We start from the raw sequence: 20,466 nt of genomic DNA, 5'->3' as shown, positions 1-20,466 counted from the left end.
CTCTTTTTTTTTAAGGTTTTATTTATTTATTTGTCAGAGAGAGAGAGAGAGAGAGAGCATAAGCAGGGAGAGCAAAAGGCAGAGGGAAGGGCAGGCTCCCCGCTGAGCTGGGAGCCTGAAACAAAATGGGACTCCATCCCAGGACCCAGGATCCTGACCTGAGCTGAAGGCAGAAACTTAACCGACTGAGCCACCCAGGTGTCCGACCATCGCCTTTTCTTAGATGTTTTTTTCAGAATTTTCATTCCTGGTTTGCCCTGTCATGGTTTCTGTCCCTCTTTATTTCTTAAAAAAAAAATTACTGTGAGTTATAGCATATATAAAGTGGGGGGGAGAGAGAAATTTATGGTTTAACAAATACTTACAAAATGAGTACTGTGTGACCACTACTTAAGTCAAAAAACAGAACATTTCCAGTACTGCAGACCCCACCCCTGTACCGGCACCTCCTCCCAAATCAAAGTTGCTTCTTGTCCACCAAAAAGAACCACCATGCTGACTTTTGTGCTAATTATTTTTTACTTTTCTTTACAATATTCCCATCAATGTGTGCATCCCTAAACAATATAGTTTAGTTTTGTTGTTGAAATTTTCATCAGTAGGATCATGTGTTGTTTTGGGGTTGGTTCTTTCATTCAACAGTGTGAGATCTATCCATAATATTTTGTGTAGCTTTACTTCATTTATTTCCTTTGCTGTATGGCATTCTATTTTATGGATATCCTTGTTCTTTTGAAATATAAAATAAATCATAGCTCTCACTAATGAACACTTTCTATGTACTGCCTTATATGGTAAGTGCCTTTGTTATTCTCATCATACATATGAGGAAACAGAGCTACATAGAGATGAAATAATGTGCCCAAGGGTTGGAACCAGGTGTCTCATTTAGATATTGACTCCAGAACCCACGAAGTTTATTAATGTCATTCAGAGTCTCGAATTTTCCCACTAGCTACCTGATTTTTTTTCTTTAAGTGCAATTGGTCCCTAAAGGATTAAATGGATATTTAGGCCCTCCCCTCAAAAGCTAGCATTTTTATTTTAATTCCTACGCAGGGGAAGCACCTTCTTTTACATAGAATGCCATAACTTGTGCCCTAACTGCCACAGGTCTTTATACGTTTGCCCTTTGAGTCTTTTCAGAATATTGCCACCAAAATTATGCCCTAGTTTTACCATTCAGGTTTTATTCAAATTTAAGTAGCTTTACCATTAAGTTTTATTTATGGCCTCTTCCCAAGCTTTCATTCCTTATTCAAGCATCCTGCTTCTTTCTTGATTGCTGATTTCTAAGTATGCTTTTCTCCTTCATTTCTTTTCCCTGCTCCCCATGCGTAGGCCCTTCTGGGCTTGTGAATTTCTCTCTCTATGTATTTATTTATATATCACCTTTGATGCCATTGACCTTACCCCTTGCAGTTCTCGTCCCTTCCAAAAATCTTTTAAGGACAGATCATTAGCAAAGGGTTTACAAAGAATTAGGAATGACAACTTTAGAGCAGTTAGATATGTTTTAGGTCCGGATTTTGTTGATTCAGTTGATTCCACAAATGTGTTCTGAACTACTTGCTAACTATGCATTTGTGTAGCCTATTTATTTTTATTAACCATATCATATCAACCCCCTACCTAGAAGAAGTAGGATAAGCATTATTGTCACCATTTTCAGATAGAAACAGCCAATAGCTTGACTAAGTTATAAGAGTTTATGCAGCAGAACTAGGCTTAAAACACAGACCTGTGGATTCCCAGCCCAGTGTTCTTCCTTGATCCCAGCCACCTCTAATGAAGTTACACTAACAGAAAAGGCCACTTGTCTGTTTTTTTTTTTTTTAATTTCATGCATCCTTTTTTCTTTCTTTCAACCAATGAACCTGTACTGAAGATACATCTGATGGCACACATGGCACTAAATTCTGGAAATTACAAATTGAATAGCACATGGGTATGTCCTTGACAAGCCCACGGTTTATATCTGTGTAAACCAGTGCAGTCTCTCCTGCTCAGCGCTGGTGGGGGCGTGTCTGACGCTCTGAAAGCACCCTAGAGAGTGCGGATGGCTTGGGAATGTTTCCTAGAAGAGGAGTTGGCCACATGCACTTGCTGAAATTATGTTTCCCACATTCAAAATAGTTTAAAATATTTTCTAGCATTTTACCTTCCTGTTTGTGGACCTACCATGGCCTTGACGTGGCTTCTGAAGGCCACCACCATTTCTCTGCCCTCTGGCTCACCATCTGCTTTTGTTAATATTTCCCAACTGCTTCAAACCACAGGCATATAGGGATGACCCTGCAGATGCCTCTCACTTGCTTCCTTCTGTCCACATACCCGCTGTTCTTTCCTCCTAAGAGCATTCACGTACCATACCATCTTCTCTACCAGTCCGCATCATGGTCTCATTAAAATCTGACTCTCAGAATGTTTCCATAAACCCTTCTCTGAGTGCAATTGACTTATTCTTAATTATTTCTTTCCCTCAGACCTATAATTTTCACCATTTATAGATCTGAGTTTCAAAGTTTTCTTGATATTACATAATACTCAAATAGTTCCTTTAGGTCAGTTTGGTAACCATCATCATAATGACTCTTTGTCTCTAATCTGTAGAGTTTTATATTAGAAAATATGTATTTACTCTGATGTTTTAAAATCACGTATTCATGCCCTGCTGTTTCCTAAACAGTTTGGAGTGGTTCTGATCTCAGTGTGGGCTCTGTTCTGCTGCATGCTGTGGTGTGGCCCTGGTGCCCAGAGCCTTCTCAGCCTTCCCGTCAGAGACTGGGCTTGGGTGGGTGGGGGTGATGCCTGCCCTGTCCTACCTCATGCGTGTTGCGATGTGGATGAAAATCCTAAGACGCTATGTCAGTGGAGCATTTGGGTTTCTTTTGCCCGTAGTGCCTAGAACATTTTCTCTTCACAATTGTGAGGAATTCCGAGCGGCATGTTGTACTTTTAGCCCCAAAGGGAACTGCATCCACTTCTGTCATCCCCACGGGCACTTCTCCCCTGGCTTGGCCACCCTCAGTTCCAGTCAGGATTATTGCAGCGGCCCCAGCAAGGAGTCTCTCTGCCTCTCATCTTGCTTCTTCCAGTCTGTTCTCCACCTGGCCTCAAAGTGATCTTTCCAAAGTGAAAATGGGATCTGGCTCTCTAGGCAAGAGCCAAACTTGTTAATGTGGTTTATGAGACCTTGTCATAATCTAGCTGCTGTTAACCTCTCCTCTTCCTGAGCTCAGCCGCCGACTCAGGAGGCTGCCTGTGGCCTCTGAGCCTCCACCCACGATGAAGCTTCTCTATCTGGATCTTTCCCTCAGTTCCTCACCCTTTGGCCTAGTCAGGTGTTACTCACGTTTAGATTTTATTTTATTTTTTTTAAAGATTTTATTTATTTATTTGCCAGAGATAGAGTGAGAGCGAGAGCGAGAGAGTGCACAAGCAGGGGAAGTGGCAGGCAGAGGGAGAAGCAGGCTCCCCGCTGAGCAAGGACTGATCCCAGGACCCTGGGATCATGACCTGAGCCGAAGGCAGCCCGGCTGAGCTTAACTGACTGAGCCACCCAGGCGTCCCTAGGTTTTAGTTTAGATGTCACTTCCTCTCTGAAGTCTTACGTGCTACCCTCTCTAGATCAAGTGTTCTCTCACCTGTCCCTGCACGTCTGCCAACATCCTTTATCACCCCCAGTATAATAACAGTGGCACCCAACTGAAATTGCCTGTGTGGGACAGTCTGGGTTGTTGTTGAATGTTCCCAGGTGCTTGGCACTGAGCACTAGCTAAGCATCAATGAATGAACCAGTGAAGGAGCAGGAGACTGCCCGGAACAGCGGCCTGGTTGATCTACCAGCAGTCATATATTTAACTGTGTTCATGGTGTCTATCAGGATATAATCAACCTTCTCTTTTATTTTCTTAACAGACAGAGATGTGAGCAGTGGGAGTTATAACCTTTCCTCTGCCACGACAGGCAGCTACTACAGTTGTGTCAGCCAGATCACCATAGGTGAGCAATGTTGACATTTTGTTTTATAAAAATTATTATTGCTTAGAAACACCTGGGGTGGGGGTGCTGAGGAAGAAGTGAGTAGAAAATGTAATATCAGGAGCCTCTATTTTCAGAATCAGAGCAAATGCTCGTGGACTCATCTTACTGGAGCACCCTCTTGTGGATTCTTACTGCTTTTGCATAGATATTGTTTGAGGAAATGTGGTTCAGAGAGCTAAAAAAAAAAAACCCCCAAACCAAAAAACTCCGCGTTTTCCCAACATTTCATCATTTGTTTTAACTTTTTAATTTGTATATCACCTGTATTATTATGTATACTTAATCTTAAAATTGACTTCCTTTCTAAGACTTATATTCATCTATTGCTGCTCTTGGCCATTATCATACATTATTTTGCTTAATCAGGACTATATGAAGAGGGTACTATTACTTCTCCGTCTCACAGATGAGGAAATCTGATCTTTTCCACCTAGCCAATAATTAATGTATCTATGATTTCAATCCAGGTTTCCTTGACACTAAAGTTCATGCTCTTAATGGTTTCTCAAACCTCAGTAATGTGGACACTTAAAAAAGAAACAATAGTTATGAACCCCTAAAATTGATTTAAATTATTTTTTTAAAGATTTTATTTGTTTATTTGACAGAGACACAGAGAGAGAGGGAACACAAGCAGGGGGAGTGGGAGAGGGAGAAGCAGGCTTCCCGCAGAGCAGGGAGCCCAATGCGGGGCTGGATCCCAGGATCCGGGGACCACGACCCAAGCCGAAGGCAGATGCTTAACGACTGAGCCACCCAGTCGCCCCTGATTTAAATTATTTTTATTATAATGATACTTAAGTGTGTTTAAACATAAAACTAAGGTTAGGCTCCTTAGAGCCATACAAATAGCCATACAAATCAACTTGAATTTACGAATAAAACTTAAAACACTGTCAAGCAAAAAATTTCAAATCTATCACATTAATTTAATATGATAGACATTGTTATCTTGCTGAAATACATTAGTTCTTGTCATGCGATATGGTGCTGACTGCAGCAGTGTGGGATCTTTGAGTTCAGTACAGCTTTACTGCTAGGTATTCATGATAACTCTGCTCTGCCACCGGTTTTCTCTGTTCAACCCACTGTGAAACCTCTGCTAAGGCTGGTGAGGTTATTGGATCTTCCTTTGGTATGAATGCACCTTGACATGTCCGTCTCTCTCCTTTTCTCATTGAGTATACCAATTGGTGCCAACTTGATGGAAATGCAAAAGCAAATCTAGGCCCTAAAGTTAAGTGATAGAACTTGGTCCACAATATACATCTATTAATTTTTAAATGATTAAATTAACTTTAAAATGAAAAACAAAAACAATTAAAAAATTCTTGTGGAGAGTTCATGGACCCTGGTTTAAAAAGACTAACTAACCTACAATGACATTCCTAAAGACATTTGTTAAGTAGTGGGAGGTTCAGAGGAGGAGGGTGACAAGATGAATGCCTGGATGAAAGAAGGGATTCTGGCAGTGAACAAGATGGATTTCATGGGGAGGGGGGTCTGGTGTTATAACAGGTAAGTGGCTGTGACTTTATTCTTGATATGCGACAGTAATGAACTTGGGAGGTGGGATAAAGAGCAGGTCTGGAGGGACAGAGTAGGAGAGCTGGCAGGACTAGTCATTGACTGGATAGAGGGAGAGGCAGGTGTGCCTTGAGACTCTGAGTCAGGGTTATAGGGAGTCTGAGCCATCTCTAGAAATACAGCAGTCAGGAAGAGGACTTGATGGGGCTACAGGTTAGTTATGTCGGGCTTGAGGGGCCTGTGAGACTCCCACCTCAGAATGACCCACAGGAGATAATGGGCAGGAGATGAAGATATTGGTGTTCTCTGCACAGAGAAGTCGGTCGAATCTTTGCAAGAGGAGGAGATCATAAGAGTCAGTACATGGAGTGAGTAGAGGGCTAACAGCCAGTCTTTAGGGGAAGCATAATTGGTAGAAATAATGACAGAGGTAGGAAGACCAAGTGAGCACAGTTTTTGGAAAGCCCAGGGAATTTCTAGGAGAGGCAGAGGAGGTTAGAGTTCAAGGGCTGCCCTGGTGACATCCCCAAGAGACATGGCAGTAGGTGGTGGGAGGGAAGCCAGGTTGCAAAGCTTGGAGTAAGGAGTGAAGAGCTATGAATAGAGACTTGTCTTTTAAGACATTTGTCAGTGAAAGTGGAGGGATAAATAGTGGGGAGCACAGTGGGGTCTTTCTTGGTGCCAAGCACTGTTCTAGGTACTTTTTCTGTATTTACTCATTTAATCTTCACAAAAATCTTACAAGTTAGGTACTGTTATTTTCCCCATTTTTTCAGATGAGGAAACTAAATTCTAGAGAGGTTTAAAATTGACTGAAATTACATGGGTGGTAACAGATGGGATTTCAACCCAGGTAATTTAGTTCCCATTGGATGACACTCTTGCTATTTGCCATGGGCCTAGTACCCTTTCTTGGTCTTTTTGTGTTCCTAGACCCAAGTCCAATGTGTGTGGAGGTTCTCCTCGGCCCCCCAGTACCAAGCAATTTTCAGACACCAGCAGGGTGTCTGAGATTTCAATTCAATTCTGACACCAAAGTCACCTTCATTAGTAACAAGACACCCATGTCAGTTTCATGGCTCTGAAGCGTTTTCAGCAACTGTGGATGAAGACCAAATATATCTGGAAAATATATTTTGGTCATCTCAGTGACCAAATAAATATTTCTTATTAAGTCACTTTGCACCTAGTCTAGTCAGCTTCAGCCACTGTGTCAGGGTGTTATGGATTGAATTGTGTCCCCTGAAAAGATATGTTGAAGTCCTAACCTCTGGATGTGGCCTTATTTGGAAATGGGATCTTTGCAGATATAATCAAGTTAAGAAGAGACTCCATTAGGGTGGGCTTCTAATCCAAAATGACTGGTGTCCTTACACGTAGGGGAGAAGAGGCACAGACACCCACAGGGAAACATTACGTGATGGTGGAGGCAGAGATTAGAGGGTTATGTGTGTAAGTCAAGGAACACCAAGGATTGCGAACAGCATCAGAAGCTAAGAGAAAGGCATGGAACAGGTTCTCCCCTAGAGACTTCAGAGAGAGCACTGCCCTGTTGACATCTTTTCAGGCTTCTGGCTCCAAAGTTGTGAGAGAATAAATTTGTTTTTTTTTTAAGCCACCCTGTTTGTGGTATTTCATTAGCAACCCCGGGAAACTAATAACAGCAGGTCCTTATTATGCAGTCGCCTCTGAAGGGGAGGTGGATATGACAGACTGTTTTCTCAGAAGGTGATGGCATAACTGAAAGGCTCTTTAATGTCGCTTCAGTTCCCTGACTCAAAGTGGCTGAAACCATAAGGAATTTATTTCACATAGCAGGAAGACCAGCGGCAGGTCCGGCCTTGGGATGGGTTGATTAAGCTGCTCAATGATGTTGTGAAAGACCTTCTCCCCTTTGCCTTCTGGGAGAATTTATCTTAGTGTGGCAGCCACATGGCTGCCATGGTTCCAGGAACTGCATCCAGATATAATGATCAGAGGGAAAGGAGCTTTGGTGCCTTCCTCAGGCTTTCACTTGAGGAGCTGAAACTTTCTCCTGAAGCCCTCAGGGACTGCTCCTATCTCACTGGGCAGGATTGGGTCACATGACCCCCCTTGAACCAATGATTGGCAGGGGAGATGAGAGTCTCTTTGGACACATCAGAGTGGAGGTGGGAGGGGAGGGCATGATATCAGCTTGCCTTGAGTACCCTGGCTGAGTGGGGCCCACTGAATTCCCAAAGTGGGACTCTGTTGGGAGGAAGGAGAGGGATGGATTCTGTGCAGGCATCAGGCAGTGTCCATGGCCCACAGTCTTTTTTTTTTTTTTTTTTTAAAGATTTTATTTATTTGACAGGGAGAGAGAGAGAGAGAGAGAATGTGCGCGTGAGCGCCCAAGCAGGGGAAATGGCAGGCAGAGGGAGAGGGAGAAGCAAAAAGAGGGAGAAGCAGACTCCCTGCCCAGCAAGGAGCCCCACAAGGGGCTGGATCTCAGGACCCTGGGATCATGGCCTGAGCCAAAGGCAGACGCTTAACTGACTGAGCCACCCAGGTGCCCCTCACTGCCCACAGTCTTTCTCGTTCAAAGCACTTGGGCAATATTTATAGTAAAAGCAGAAAATAATTAACAGCCTTAGACTCAAAGTACCGGAGGGAGGACAGATCTCTGGATCACCCAGCAGTTCTTTTTTAAAAGCTCATTTTATTCTTTCATCTCCTGTACTTCAGTCCTTTCAGAGTACTTTCCTTACTTCGGAGTAAGGAATACTTCCTCATCCATTCCATTTAAGAAAATAGCATACTGTGGACTTCCTATTAATAGTTCCTTATAGGAACCTATGCCTACCAAAAGAAGAATTGCTAAACAAAACAGCAGTAATAAAACAACTAAGAAAAACGACAACAAAAGCAACTAAGGAACAGAATAAAAAGACTCCTGAAATCTTTCTATTTATCTGTGAGACTCTTGGATAAGTCCTTATTTTCTGATCGTAAACTCCCACTCTACATGTGTATGAGAGATTTAAACACGTCATAGTCAATGAGCATTTTTTTCTCAAGACAGCTTACAATTTTGAGTGTTCCTTACATGCCTCTTTTCATGATTCTGGGTGGTACGTTGACATAGAACTCCAAGGGAACTGAGACCCCTGCTCCTACCCGACTCCCCAGCAGGGGACACGATGGTGGGTAAGGGAGAATGGGTTGGCTACCACTGTGACATTTGTGTTACTTGCCTCTTGGACATTTGGACACCAGCTGTTCCCCTGGATGGTTGGTTATCCTCTCAAAATACTTTGACCTCATTTTGCAAATTTAGGCTGGTCTATTTATATTCCATTAGAATCGTGCAGTTTTATCATAGTCAATTTGTATCAATAGCACGGATTAAAATATTTGCTAATGAACTCCATTTCTGGAGTAAATGATGTGGTAATTTTCTAAACTAAAAAAAAAAGGGCTTGTTAGCTATGTGTATGATGTCTTTTCAAAATTAACTGTATACTATAAGTCAGCTATCATTTTATAAAAGAAGCGGTAAAATCTGAAATTGTGGAGAATCCAGATTTCATTGGGACTTTTAAACATAATACTTTTGCTCTGTGCTCTATTCTGTATAATGACTCTAGAGGAGCTTGGGAATGTGGAAAGAGAAGAGGGTTAGTTTAAGCAAGTTTCTGAATGAAGCAACAGGCAAGGGAAAACATGGTCCTATATTTATTTTCCTTGTAAAAGGATTCTCTGGTGTAAATAGAAGGTGATACATTTTCAAGTCAAAAAACAAACAAACAAACATCAAGGAACATCAAGTTAAATGGAGAATTCTGGAATTTCATTGCTATGGTCCAGTGAGCTGTGGGAGAGGGTTGATCATACAATAAACAAATTTGCATCAGAGGTTTAGTCCGACCAATATGATCAGGGTAGGCCTGGGGTCCGTAGCATTCATTTCAGTCCTCGGCAGCTCTGGCACTATTGCAATCCCAAACACTGAGAATTGGTGTGCTCATTGATTATCTTCAGAGGCTCCAAAGCCCTCACCTTCATCACCACATTCCACATAGTAGAACTCACCTTTTAGGAAGGCGACTTACCAAGAAGAGTCCAAACAATCCAGTAGGCATGTTCTCAAGTTTATCACCATTTCCCTCTCCTCGAGCATTCTGGTCCATTGGGATTTGTATAAAGTTGTTCAGGAAGGAATAAATAACCTGAGTGATTTGTGTGTGTGTGTGTGTGGGGGGAATAGGCCCCATTTCAAGCGCCCAGAATCCCTCTTGTCACCTGCTCTCTCAGCACCCGTGTTGTCTTCAGTGAGCCTGGGCTTAAGTCTTGACTGTTGCTTCTGTGGAGCTATTGACCTTGAGGAAGTAATAATGTCCGTCGGCCTCAGTTTCCTTATCTGTCAAATGGGAATATTAGTAGGATCTACCTGACAGGATTATTGTGAGGTTTAAATGAGGTGGTGCTGGTAGGTCCCTTAGCACAATGCCAGTAAGTGTTAGACGGTATTGTAATTTTTAGTGGATTTATTAGTTTATGACAGTGAAGTAGGTTGTTTGTTCCTAGGCCTCACCCATGACTTCTGTGTGGGTAACTACTAGACTTATGGCCTTGGTCCCAGTTCTCCTGATCCTCACTTCCATTTCTCTCCCAGCTACCTGCCAGACATTTCCACATAGATATTTCCACGAAGGCTCAAACTCCTCATGTCTAAAAACACACTCAACCTTCCTCAGCCCTTGCAAGGCCAGTCCTTCTGATCGCCAACAGGCTGAGGAAATCTACCATTCCGTGTGCCATGAGTGTTCTCTGACATCTAGCTAGCGAGGGACAGAGCTACCTGGGGGCCCCAAGCTACTTTCTTTAGTCAATGTCACGTATCTCTCTGGACTTCTTTTCTGCGCCAACACTTAAATGTGGTCCCTTAGTAATACTCCCCTAGCCTCTCCTTCACAGCTTTTTGTATCCTTTCCTTGCCACCGGCATCTAGGAACTCAGTGAACATCAGGTATCCACTGAGTACCAGCTCCGAGCCTAGCTTTGTGCTGAGTACTAGTGGAAGAGAAGGGAGGGAAAGAGCCGAACAGGGGGATATTGGGAGGGTGTTTCAATGACTAAGACACCCTCGAACCTTGAGGAAGGCTCAGTTCATGAAGGAGCCATGCATGGGAAGAATAAAATGCTTGGCTGTTAAAGTGTAGGCAGGGATTGTTTGACACGTACCGTGTTCAAGTGGTTTCCAGCACAGTGTGGGTGGGTGGCCCCAGACACCATCGTTCAGGCTGCACAATCTACACAGGTGTCCTTCCTTGTTACCTCCTCTGGGCTTTCTTGATTCCTCAACCTGCCCGCCCTAATTTGGACTTTCTCTTCCAACACCTCCAGTCCCCACACACCAACACTCTGTAGTGGGCTTTCCTTCACAAATGTTTAAAAAAGCATGGGAGTGTCAGAGGAGGCCTCTCAGAAGAGACAACCACCAGAGCAAGAAGGGACAGATTCTGGCTACTTGAGCTGCCATTAATTTGATTATGCCAGTCCTCACTTCACAGACTTTCAGGAATATTGTTTTGCTTGCCAAAAAATTTAGTTTTCTTACATTGACATTTAAGACCCTCATATGTCTTGTATCAACTTACCTTGCCATTCTTGTTCCCCCCCCCCCAGGCTATACTTATATTCCTAAATCCTGTATCTAGTTTGCAAATATAAAGGCCTGGAGAAGTTAGGAATATAAGACAAAGGAGGGAAACAGGCTGGGAGTAGGGTGTTAGGGAGTGGTGGGGACTGTGGCAGACTGGCATTCCCTCACTCCACCTGAAGAGAGTCGCTGCTGGAGTTGCTCCAGCTGACACTTGCCACGTGGGAATGTGGTCCAATGTCTCTTGATCTTGAGGAGAAGATCAAGAGATTTTTCAAGAGAAGCCAGAAAGCTGGATTCTCTTGAGAACTCTCTAGATTTTTATTGTTGTTAATTTTAATTTTAATTTTACTTCAAATTAAGGCAAGCATGGGTCAAACAAAACCTATCTGCAGAACAGATCTGTCCCTCTGTTTCCTCTGGCCTCTAGGTTGCAACCCTTGCTTGTAAGGCCAAGTTCATACCACCTTCTCCATGACCTCGTTCCTCCGCCCAGAAGAGCTTTCTTCCCTGAGATCCTGGGTGGGGTGGCGGGGTATTTCTGTCCTACTTTAAACTCTTTCACTTCACTTTGTACTGTAGTTAGTTATGGTTTAGGGGAAAGAACACAGATTTTGGAGTCAGACAGATCTGTGCTTAAATTCTGCCTCTGGCACTTACCAGCTGCTTGACCGAGGCCAAGTTGTCATCCAGTTTCCTCATCTATGGAGCTGAAATAGTAACAGTCTCCTTGTACAGTTGCTTACTAAATGTATGTTGAATGGTGAACACAATCCATGAAGTGTGACGATTCCTGCCTGTGTATTAGTAACATGCACCCTTATCTCAGGTGGTGTTTGATTTGACTCATAGCCGAGACTTTTGAGAAATACAAAAACGGATATGGTAAGAGGCTTGGCTTGCCGCTTCTAACCTACTGTGTTTGTCTTGCCAGGCTATGATGTTTCTGGGCCTGTTGCAATCGGGCTCACCCACTGGAAAAACCCATATGCACAAGGCAGACCCGCCCTCCCATCAGATCTGCCTCTCTTCGTCTCCAAAGATGCGGGCATCCCTGTGTACCACCGATCCCTCAGCCGCAAGACTGAGCCGGCTGCACCTTTGTCTTGCCCAGCGTCACTGTCCATCACTCCAGTGCCTTCTTATAGCAGCAGCAGCCAGGAGACCCTCAGTCAAGACACGACAGGTAATGGTGTTGGCTCCCTGTTGGAGATTCAGGACTCAGTGTGTTTAAGGGTTCCTTCATGCCTTTACCTGCTGAACAAATTGCATCTGCGTTTCTGCTTGTATGATGCCGTGGACCCCAACAATTCCCCTGTATTCACTGGCCTTTAATGGCTTGGCTGGACATTGAAAGAAAGTTAGATGTGTTTAGAAATATTTGATCTAAGTGTTAGTTCTATTTGGTAAAAAGTCATCTGCAAATCAGTTCTGAATCAGAATTCCCAGTTTTGTCATATGAATTTTTGTTAGCTTAATTTCTTTAATCCTCTGTTTAGGGACAGGGCATCTTTCTTGGGCTAAACTCTTGTATTCAGAAGAGTTATCAGTAAGTCAGTCATTTTTGAGTCCCTTAGTTACTACCAATTCATGTTGCTCCACCAAATGGATCTATGTCAGGGATCTGCCGACTGCTGCCAATGGGCCAAATCTGAGCTGCCCACCTGTTTTTGTGCAGCTCAAGAACTGGGAATAGTTTTTGCTTTTTATTTATTTTTTATTTTTTTATTTAGTTTTTGCTTTTTTAAAAATGACTGGTGTCATCGTTCATTCATTAAGTCTAATTTCGTCTTAGTCATAGCTGCTATAACAATGCCCAGACCAGGTAGTTTATAAAGAACAGAAATCATTTCTCACAGTCGTGGAGGTTTGAGATCAGGGTGCCAACATGGTCAGGTGAGGGCCCTTTGTCAGGTCTCAGATTTCTTACAGTATCCTCATATGGTGGAAGGGGCAAGGGACTACTGGGGGGTCTCTTTTATGAGAATGCTAATCCCATTCTCGATGGTTCCACGGTCATGACCTAAACATCTCTCAAAGGCCCCATCTCCTAACACCATCACTTCAGGTATTAGGATCTCAGGGTATGAATTTGGGGGTCGGGGGGCAGACACTCAGACCATATAGTCGGAAAAAAAAGAATGATAATATTTTGAGACATGAAAGTTATACAAAATTCAAATTTCATTGTTCATATATAAAGTTTTATTGGGACATAACCACACTCATTCATTTAGGTATTGTCTCTGGCTGCTTTCCTGTGACAATGGCAGAATTGAGTAATTGTGACAGAGACTGTATGGCCTGCAAAGCCTAAAATATTTACGATCCAGCCCTTTGCAGAAAATGTTTGCCAGCCGCTGATCTGTGTGATCTTTGGGAGTCATGACTGAAACAGTCAGGGCAAGAAAAATGCTCACAACATATCGCCTTAAAATTTATCACTTACATTTCACTTTAAATGAGTTACAGAAAGCTTTATGCAGGGATAACTAGTTAATTGTTTTTATTTCTAAAGTCTAAGTTGGAACTCTAAATTACGAAAAAAAAACATCTATCCTGCCACATTTTTCTTCTATAGATATAGCACTTAGGAGTAATGGCTTAGTTGGACAAATCCAATGTGTAATTCCTGTTCTGGAAATAAATCTTTTGAAGTTGACACTCACCAGTCCCAATGACACTGAACAATTCACAGATGCTGCCACCTAGAGGTGAGATGCTCATGTTGCAGAAGTTCCAGATTATCAAAAGCAATCTAAAGCAGTACTAAATGTGAAGGATCCACATTGAACTTGTTAAAAATGAAGATTCCTGGGCTCCTCCAGGGATGCTGTGTCCATGGCAGAAAGCAAGCTTCATCAGTCTGTATTCTGCAGGCTGCCCTCTCCTGAGATTTTGGTTTCTGAAGTTCATCTCCATACCCTGGGGGACCCCCTCCAAAGTGTCTTTGGTTAAGTGGCTAGATGGTATTACCCACCATTGAGCCTTGAGGGACATTTGCATACCATTAGCTCTGCCATGGCAAAAACGAACTATCTTTCTAGTTGTCCTGATTGAGGATCAATTTGAGAGTAGAAAAATCACGATCTGGGTTGAACTTTGAAATTTCCTGGGTTTTGATGTTTATCATGAATGAAAATCGACTCTGCTTGCTTTAAAAGTTTAATAAAATCTGAAGTTAAGAAATGAAGTGCTGCCTTTGGCCAGGGTAGCTGCAGGGTTCTGGCATTTCTTGGCAAAGAGGAGTGTGAAATGGCAGCTGCCAGGTTAACATTTTGTCACGTTTCTCTGTGAGTTGACTTTTTTTCTTTCCATAGAGCACCATACTCAGAAGCAATCCAATTTCTAGAGGAGGTTTCTATTTTTAACTTGCAGATCTTGAAAAACAAATTAAAAGTGCATAGTTTTCTTCATTCCTGGGAACTTTCCATTAGCAAAAAAAAAATAACTGGATTTTTTCCAAGCAACTATTTATTATTATTTTTATTTGTATACTTACAAAGTTAACCTCAACATTTAAAGATATATTAAACAAGCATGTATTTTATTATAGAAAATTGAACATGCTGGCATAGCCTCTGTAAGTCTCAATTATGATTATGTATAGGCTATTTATTATATTTATTTGGTTTCTTACAGCAATTTATTGATTTTAATATGTATTTTCTGTGTGAAAGCATCTAGTTTACTTTATCCTTCCTTCCTGTTTTTTTTTTTTAAAGTAAGGTTAATGTCATTATTTGTTTATATTTTAGTTTTTGCTTCTCTTGCTAGTTTGAAGAAACCTCTGGGGTGAGATAAGTCAGTTCCACTACTCCAGAATTTCCTAAGGATTCCAGATTTTGCCAGACATCCCTTCACATTTCTAAGCCATCTTTCTTCTGCACACACTGCAGGTCTAATGGGAGGAGCTGACAAGCTTTAGTCACAAAATCTCTCTACACTTATTTATTGATTGTTGGGATTTTCTTATGTTTAAGAATTTCTCCAAGCATATTTAAAAATAATGTTTCCACTTTATAAACCCCACCACTCTACAATTCTAGAAGCAATTAAAAGGAGAATGCCGAGAGCTTCTGGGATTGTTGTTTTATTGAGCTGTTTGTACTCTTGCCACTGTCCTATGCCACTGCATGACTAACTTGTACAATAGGTTCTCTTGATTTGACTTCACTTAACCCTACTTGCCACCTTGCACAGTGAACAACCTGTGAAACTCTGCATGGTGGCCCTGGACATGGCACTCCTTCCTCATGGTGGAGAATATTTTAATCAGTAAATCAACTGTAGCAGGTTAAGTTGCAAAAACAGTCTCCATTGTCTGGCTGGCTCTATCCATTCATCCTTTCCAGCCATCCATCCTTCTAATACATATTAAGTTCCCACTCTGTGCCATGTACTGTGATAAGTCCTTGGAATAGAAAACTGAGTAAGGCATCACCCCTAAGGAGCTCAGAGTCTAGAAGAGGAGACATATAAGTAAATCAAGTATTTTAATTCAGTGTAATAAGTGCTAAGATAGAAGATTTCACATTAGGTGATCACATACATATTTTGTTATTGAATTACTTCATTAACATACTATTAAAATACAAATAATAAAGTATTAAAATATGCTGTTATAAAAATTTAACATTAAAATATAGTCATAAAAACATATTGAGTACAAAAGATGTTATTGAATTATTTCATCAATTAAAAGAAGATAAATTTGAGAGAACCACAGGAGGAGAGTCTGGAAACTGGCTCTGTCTCAGATATTCTGTGTACGTTTGAGACCCAGTTTTTGATGATCAAGCTTTGCAACTTGCTTCACTACCCGCACATGACTTACATTTTTGGTCATTCTCTGCCACCAGCTGATTCTTGGTCACTTTCTCCTGTTGTATTCAGTGCCCAGCTGCATGCTGATGACTCTAAAAGTGCTATTGCCATGTCTGATTTCCCTGCCAAGCTTTAAAGATGGATTTACACCTGCCTTCCAGAACTTTCAGTCTGGATATATCCCAGACATCTTAAAACTATGTGCCACAAAAGGAACTTTCTCCTGGTAGCTCTCAGAGTTGAATTTCCTACTCTCTTTAATGGTGTCACAGTCTGTCCAGACTCCGAAGCCAAAAAGTCAGTGTCCTCATGCTCAACTCTGCTGGCCATCAGCCGTCACAGCCAGCTGGCTCACACATGCATTATGTTTACCTTAGAGATATCTCTACTTAAGAGCATTATCATGAACCCTACTAACACTATCTCAGCTCAAACTCATTCATCTCTACCTGGACTAGTGTAGTCTTCTAATAACCAGCTTCCCTACATCTTAATTCTTCCATGTCCACGGGGGTCACTTTTCCAAATTCATCTCTCTGTCTTTCTCTCTTGCTTGCTTTCTCCCTCCCTCTATTACTGCCCTCTTCTATCAACTGTGAAAACCTCTGTTATTTCCCCCCATTGCCAACAGAATAAAGTCTAAACACTTCATATATGGTACTTGAGGGCCTTCCTAACTCGCTTAGCTGACCCCCTAACATCTATCACTACTCTCTTCAGATGCATCCACACCGTGGTTACCTATAATTCTTTACTGATCCTCAAAGATTCGTGATTTTGCACATGCTGTGTTGTCTGCATGGATACCCTTCCTTACACTCTTCTAGAAATTTTTTTCTTCAAACGTACCTAAGAGGTGACCTTCTCTGTGAACTCTTTTCCTTTTCTCCTCAGCATATTTAATCATTTTTTTTCTCTTTCCACTGGCAGTTTCTTCTGACATCTTGAATTCTGCTCTTGTTAGATTGTGAAATAGTTTTCTTTTCATGTGTGGCTGGCCTATTAGATGTAAAGTTCTTGAGTTGAGAATTAGTGTCTTAATCATGTATTTGTTTGGTCGGTGTAGAGCCTGGTATATAGGAAGTATATTTTCTATGACCATTTCAACTGCAGATTAGACACAGTTGAAGAGAGTATTAGGCCTGGAAGATAGAGCTGTAGGAATTACCCCAAATGCAAAATAGAGAGATAGGAGGTAGAAAAACAAGAAGGAGGAAGTTGAAATATAGAAGACAGAATGATAAAGTCCAACATACAATTAATAGAAATCCTGTTCTAGATTAAGAGACTAGAAAGAATGGAGAGACATAGAATATTAAAAAAAGACAATGAGAATTTCCCAGAATTGATGAGAGACACAAATATTTTGATTCCAGAAATACAACAAAATACCAAGCAGAATAAGTAAAACTAAACATATTACAAGCATATTATGGTGAGTCAACAAAACACCAAGATAAAAATATTAGAATTCTGAGAGGGGAAAACAGATTTCTTGCAAATGAGAAACAAACTGAGGATAGACTTTCCAATAATAATGATAAAGGCCAGAGGACAGTGGATTGGTATCTTAAAAGGGCTGAAGGAAATAGTCCATTCAGCCAATTCAGAATTCTAAATCCAGCTAAATGATTATTGAAGAGGAAGGTCAGTGTAAGAACATTTTTGGAAAAAGATTGGGAAAGTATAATCAATGCACACCTAGTGAAAGAATGACTGAAAAGCCTATTTTAGAAAAGAAGGACATTGAACCTAGAAGAAAGGACTAAGATGAAAGAAATAATGAGGGGAAATATATATATTTTTTAATTCAAAAAGATCCCTCTAGAAGAATGGTTTTCAACCAAAAATGATTTTGTTTCATGGTGGACATTTGGCAATATCAGGAGATATTTTTGGTTGACACAAGTGGGCAGGAGGTATTACAGGGTTTGAGGCCGGAAATGCTGTTAAACATTCTGCAATGCATGTGACATGGTCCCTAACTCATTGTTCTATGTTCATCATTAATTCTTAATGCTACTTCCTCCCTTTGAGTTTCTCTTTCTGCATGTTATACCTTGTCGTTGCAATGGGCCCTGCCTTTGTGGCATTTCCAGGGCTCTGTTCTTGCTGCTCTATCTGGGGCTGTTCTTTTTTTTTTTTTTTAAGATTTTTAATTTATTTATTATGAGAGAGAGAGAGAGAGAGAGAACGAGTGGGAGGAGGGGCAGAGGGAGAAGCAGACTCCCTGCAGAGCAGGCAGCCCGATGCCGGACTTGATCCCAGGACCCTAGGATCATGACCTGAGCCAAAGGCAGATGCTTAACCGACTGAGCCACCCAGGTGCCCTGGGGCTGTTCTTGATAAAGTATGCCTTTGGCACTTTTGATTTTCCTTTTTCCGTATTTCTTCCTGTCCTTTAACTCTTCCTAAATTTTATTTCATGCTGCACCTAGTAGGCCTTTTCTCTTCTTGTTCACTGCTATCAGTTTTTCAACCTTGGTAGTACTGACATTTTGAGCTGAGTAATTCTTTGCTATGGGGCTGTCCTGTGCACTGTACATGTTTAGCAGCATCTCTGGCCTCTACCCAACTGGATGCTAGATGTGACAACCAAAAATTATCTCCAAATATTGCCAAATGTCCCTGGGTGGAGGGTGCAAAATTGTCCCCAGTTAAGAACCCCTGATTTACACCAATTAAATCTGGTCCTGTTTTTTGGAGTTCTGCTTAGTGGGAGTAATCTGGTAACCTAATTGTTGAGAATGTGTTTGTAGGTTGTAATGAATTTTATCTTATATTTAACAAGAGTCTTTTGCAAACTGTATCCTAGTCGAAAGCATGGAGGGAATTTCTTTCCAAAGAGGGAGGTTCCCCCCCCCCCAAGTTTAAGGGTTTAAGGTGTCACCTTTTTTTTTTAAAGATGTATTTATTAAGAGAGGGAGAACACGAGCTGGGGGAGGGGCAGAGGGAGAGGAAGAGAGAGAATCTCAAGCAGAGTCCATGCTGAGCACAGAGCCCATCACGGGGCTTGATCCCACAACCCTGAGATTATGACCTCAGCTGAAACCAAGAGTTGGATGCTTAACTGAGTGAGCGGTTCCTCATTTGTGAAAGGGAAGGAAGATGTGAAATGACTATTCTCTGTTTCAGATTGGTGATCATTTCCCAAGTGTCTAGCTTTTACCTGTGTTCCTACAATCTAAGCACAGCACTGTGTCTTGCCATGGGATCAAGATGTTCCCTTACCTTTCCTAGTGACCTCGTAAGCTTACCAGTGCTTCTGTATGTGTGAACTCAGAAAACTCAAGATATGCCAGACTATGGTGATGCCATGAATTTGTGTGAGATATAGAGTACCTTAGAAGAGGTATCTATTTAATAGCATGAATTTAACTTCTTTCAACAAATTGTGACCAGATACGTTCAGAAGTGATGCTGAAAGAAACAGGGGAGTTTTAAATTTCAGAGGTAGGGAGCCACAAAAAGTGACCCTGCAACTTGAGCTCCTGATGTGACCACAAGAGTAATCTGACCCAGGTGGGAGCTCAGTGGTCTCCCTTTTAGAGATGCCCAGAGATGCTTACTGACCTGCCCCTGCTTGCGCTCTATGTGCCCAGGCTGAAGCCAAGAGTTCTGCTTGAGTGTCAGCCCAGCTCAATTCATGGTATAGAGTGACGCAAGGACAGCTGTAAAAACAGGACAATATAAATTAGATACAGTTTCTAAGCTATTATATTTTAAAAAGGTGAAAGAGGTCAAAAGGTAGAAAGGAAAGAAACGAAAGAAAGAAGGAAAGAAGAAAAGAAAGAAGAAAAGAGGATTTCTTATACACAGCATAGGGTTGGGTCTTGTGTTTTTATCCACTCTGACAATTTGTCCTTTACGTGATGTATTAGACATTTAAAGTGATTGCTGATACTGTTGGATTAATATCTACCATGTTTGTAGCTGCTTTCTATTCATTGCATTTGTTCACTGTTTCTTTTTTTTCTTCTTTTTCTGCCTTCTCTGGTTTTAATTTAATATTTTATATGAATCATAATGGAATGGTGCCTACCTGTTTCTCTTTCTGCCTTCAAAATTTTTCCTTTTGTCAAAATGTCCCTGAAAGAGTGTTTCAATTTTTTAAAAAGATTTTATTTATTTATTTATTTATTTATTTATTTATTTATTTATTTATTTATTTATTATTTTTACAGAGCATGTGTGCACATGGTGGGAGGAGTAGGGGAAGAGGGAAAAAGAATCTTAAACAGACTCAGCACTGAGCCTGACTAGGGGCTCGATCTCATGACCCTGAGATCATGAGCTAGAACTGAAACCAAGAGTCAGATGCTTGACCGACTGAGCCACCCAGGTGCCCCAGCAGTATTTCAATTTTAACTTTACGGAAAAAATTTACTGGTAAGGTTTATGTGAAATATGGGTCTGATGACTAACCTACTTAAGTTAGGTAA

At 41.5% G+C, this 20,466-nt stretch overlaps 1 protein-coding gene across 6 annotated transcripts in view; it reads left to right on the top strand.

The window, feature by feature from the left end:
- The window catches only part of ANO4 (anoctamin 4), a 444,815-nt gene that overhangs the window by 9,536 nt on the left and 414,813 nt on the right, over positions 1-20,466 (top strand). For all 6 annotated transcript variants that reach the window (XM_073900417.1, XM_073900416.1, XM_073900420.1 and 3 more), the window contains exons 2-3: positions 3,922-4,005; positions 12,132-12,383. In XM_073900417.1, coding sequence (XP_073756518.1) covers positions 3,922-4,005; positions 12,132-12,383 — 336 coding nt within the window. The remainder of the gene's footprint in view (positions 1-3,921; positions 4,006-12,131; positions 12,384-20,466) is intronic.

Source organism: Callorhinus ursinus, unplaced genomic scaffold (genome assembly GCF_003265705.2).
Source record: "Callorhinus ursinus isolate GAN/ISIS: 27379988/994484 unplaced genomic scaffold, GSC_fseal_2.0 scaffold14, whole genome shotgun sequence".
In the NCBI taxonomy this organism is placed as follows: domain Eukaryota; kingdom Metazoa; phylum Chordata; class Mammalia; order Carnivora; family Otariidae; genus Callorhinus; species Callorhinus ursinus.
Note: the sequence above shows the minus strand (reverse complement) of the source record. Positions and strands in the feature narration are given on the sequence as shown.